Source organism: Frankliniella occidentalis, unplaced genomic scaffold (genome assembly GCF_000697945.3).
Source record: "Frankliniella occidentalis isolate FOCC.00 unplaced genomic scaffold, Focc_3.1 Scaffold106, whole genome shotgun sequence".
NCBI lineage: Eukaryota > Metazoa > Arthropoda > Insecta > Thysanoptera > Thripidae > Frankliniella > Frankliniella occidentalis.
The window spans coordinates 124,510-127,814 of NW_026267235.1; the positions used below are offsets into that span (position 1 = coordinate 124,510).

Consider the following 3,305-nt stretch of genomic DNA (forward strand, 5'->3'; position numbering starts at 1 on the left):
CGGGGGGAGTGAGGGGTGCTGCGACCGAGCAACGTAGTTTCTAGTCTTTATATTTTCTAAATCCGGAGCTGCGATATTGTTTATCTTGTTCATCTTGTTTTATGTTTTGCAACCAAATCCTGTTTATCTTGACTCTGCTTTCCTTTGACCATAAAATTGTATATGCTATTTCCTTTTTGAAAGTAAACTGAACTGAACTAAACGTAGATAGCGCGGGGATGTACGTACGCTTTGCGACTCCGCGACGCATGTGAGCGCGGAGCCGGGTGCGTGTGTTGTTTGGACCCATGAGATTGACCTCCAGCTCCCCGGGGGGTCCTCGCCGTCGTTGCGGCCGCGACGGACCCGTCCTGGAGCACGGCCAGATATTCAGGATCCGCGCACAAAATTATTCTGGCGCGTTCTGTGGCGTTGCAGGCCACGGGCTCCAGCCCGGAGCACAGTGGCGCGCAGGGCTCAGTCAGGTGAGCTAGGCGACGCTGCCGGCGGGACCGCGGTAGACGGTCATGGGAGGGAGTTGCGGGGATAATGGGGAAATTCGGGGTTTATTTTTAAATCCTTGCGTCTCCCATCGGTTGCCGCCGGCAGCTATGGTCGCTCGCGGGCGCATGCGCTGCACGACTGTCATCACTAGCGTGCATCGGAGAGTCAAGAGGGGATTGCGCGGGAAAAGGGGGAACTTTGTCGCAAGCGGGTAGCGTAGAGGTTGCCTATCGCCCGCAGCGACTTTCCTGCTTATTGTACCTGCGGTAGATAACGACTCGCGCTGCCCGCTGGCGACACATTCCCATCTTTTCCCGCACAATCCCCGCGCGTGTTTGGCGTCACAACATGAATTTCAGCGAGATTAAACTCTCCTATTTTAACCTGTAATCTAAATTGACACCTGGCAAATCACCCTGACGAGGTGGAAAAGGGCGAATATTAAACCGAACGAACACATTTGTAATACGTTGTTAATTAAATTAGTGTATTTTTTCATATTTTATTGGTAAACTCGATTAATAACTGCCGAACTGCAGTGCAAAGCAGAAAGAGATCAAAACGAACAAGATGAAACGAGAGAATCGTTTCGCATTATGGCGTCCTAATTTCTAGGAATGTGAACACACTCGCAACGGGCAGCTCTGTGATCTTGGGAACAGCCATCTCTTGGGTCATGAGAGAATAGGATCAGATAGATGTCTTCATAGTCCTCAACCTTAAGCTTGCGGCGACAGACCACCAGCTCTTCGTGGCAGCGCAGAGAAGCGCACGGGGCGCTGCAGTGCTTCGTCGTACAGTAGATAGCTGTCATGAAGTCCACCATGATCTTGACGTGCAGCAGCGGATTGCGCTTCATGGTCGCCCGGACCACGTCAGAGTGGAGCCAGGCGTGCGCGCAGGAGGTCCCACTGGGGTCGGAGGCCAGCTCCAACAACCCCAAGGCCGGCGCCGTCACGGGACTGATGAGCTCCAAAACCTGGCCCCTTTCCTCCAACGTCAATTCGGACATTCCGAGGCGTTGCAGGTGCTGCAGCGAGGGTAGCGCGCCGAACAATGGCTCCAGCAGGGGGAAGTGCTGTTTAGAGGAGTCGTCGTTCTGGACGGACAGCGCCTCCAGCCGGGACCGTCCCGACGACGCCAGCGCCAGGACGAGGCCCCCGCCGACGTCAGTGGCACTTCGAAGGGCGGGCTGGTACGTCAGCTTTACTTCTCGCAGATGTTCAGCGCTGCGGAGGAACTGCGCAACCTCGGCGACGAGAGTTTTGTCCGGATGTATGGTGAGGTGCAGGAAGCGCAGCGCCTTACAGGATCCTAGGGCTCCAAGCCCGGGGATCAGCATGGAACTTAGCTTCCTGAGGCTCATGCAGCAGGCCAGGAGGGGCGCCACGGACGTGCAAGCCGCGCTAAAGCTCGTGTCCACCGACCGGTAGACACAGAAGTCAACCTCCTCGAGGGTCGCAGCGTGCACGCTCAAAATGCAGTCGAGGAAGGGCACTGCCTCTGGTTCAAAGTCAAAGGTAAACCTCTTCAACGACGCCACACGCACGCTGCTGTGGGCGACCACCTTGGCCGTGCTCCCCGAGCACCCAGTGTAGTTAATGATTTTAAGCTCCTCGAGTCCAAATGTCGACGCTAGCGCGCCCATAAGCGCCCTCTCACCCTTACGAAAATTAGAATCCGCAAAACTGATTTCAAGGCGCCTCAGCCGGCCGAGCGGCTGCTGTCTGCAGAGCGCCATGGCGGCGAGCATGGCGTCCATGGAGTTGTCTAGAAGCAGCTCCATCCCCGCGAAGGCGCAGCTGGTCATGGTGTAGGCCAAGAAACAGCCTCTTGAGGGGAACGCGGCCTCCAGCGTGTCGAGGCACGGCGCCAGGCGCAGCACTGGGCACACGCAGGCGTCGTCCTGGTTCAGCCGGCGGTGTCGCCAAACGTCGCGGTGCAGGGCCAGGCCGCCGAGCCTCTTGCACACGAGGCGGAGGGCGAGGAGGTCCTGCACGTCCACGTACTGCATCGCCATCACCAGCGCGTCGTCCGGCAATTGGGTCAGCTCCATCCTCAATCTGTAAGCACACGACCAAGAGACTCGGGTCAGCACGCGAAACAAGAGGTCGAAACACACCAAAGGGCGGTTGCCTAGGGACACCCTCGGTGAACCGGATAAACATGGTCCAATAGTAGATGATTACCTTGCGGAGATTCGTGTTCTCGAGGGGTGGATAGCCCGATTCACGGTACCGAACAAGGTGGTAGCGACGGAGTCGTCCTGAAGGTGTGACCGAGAACCGAGACCAGAAGTGACCAGGGCATGGACCGAGCCGAAACTGAAGACCGACACCGACCGACACCGACGGACGTGTCGACGAGTCGTCGTCGACGACGACCGACCGACCGATCGGGCGCCCCTCGGCTTCGGCCGGCGCTCGGGAATCCCAACCGTCCCTTCGACTTACTTGAGAGAACCAGGCCACAACTGACTTAAGGTTTTTCAGCTTGGACATATAATATAAGGGCCCAAAGGCTAAGTGCTAAGTGTCGCAGTGCCCCAATTGAATTTCGGCCTTGCCCTGTACCGTAAATCAAAAAAATCAGTCTTATTTTAGAGGACACATTCCTACAAATTTCAACTCGCGCCAAACAGTACACGAAGTACCAAACGCTCGGTTCTCAAGTTCTAATAATAGCCATCTTATTGATGCTGCAAATTTTACAAAATAACGTTTGCAATCGAAATCCCTAGCTCCATCCTGTCTTTGTCAAGAAAGTAAAGGAATCGCGACATAAAGAAAACTTGGAGCCGGAATCGAACCTCCGACCGTCTG

General features: G+C 55.7%; 1 protein-coding gene across 1 annotated transcript; it reads right to left on the reverse strand.

Moving 5' to 3' along the window:
• Nucleotides 1–977: 977 nt before the first annotated feature.
• LOC113207325 (uncharacterized) lies at nt 978–2,814 on the reverse strand. The gene is made up of 2 exons (XM_026423841.2): nt 2,673–2,814; nt 978–2,546 (listed from the first exon to the last, which is right to left on the reverse strand). The coding sequence occupies exon 2, from the start codon at nt 2,537–2,539 to the stop codon at nt 1,088–1,090; it is 1,452 nt and encodes a 483-aa protein (XP_026279626.1). The 5' UTR covers nt 2,540–2,546; nt 2,673–2,814; the 3' UTR covers nt 978–1,087.
• Between the last annotated feature and the right edge of the window lie 491 nt (nt 2,815–3,305).

Coding starts and splice junctions, on each gene's coding strand:
- LOC113207325 (XM_026423841.2), bottom strand. CDS start 2,539: ATGGAGCTGACCCAATTGCCGGACGACGCGCTGGTGATGGCGATGCAG.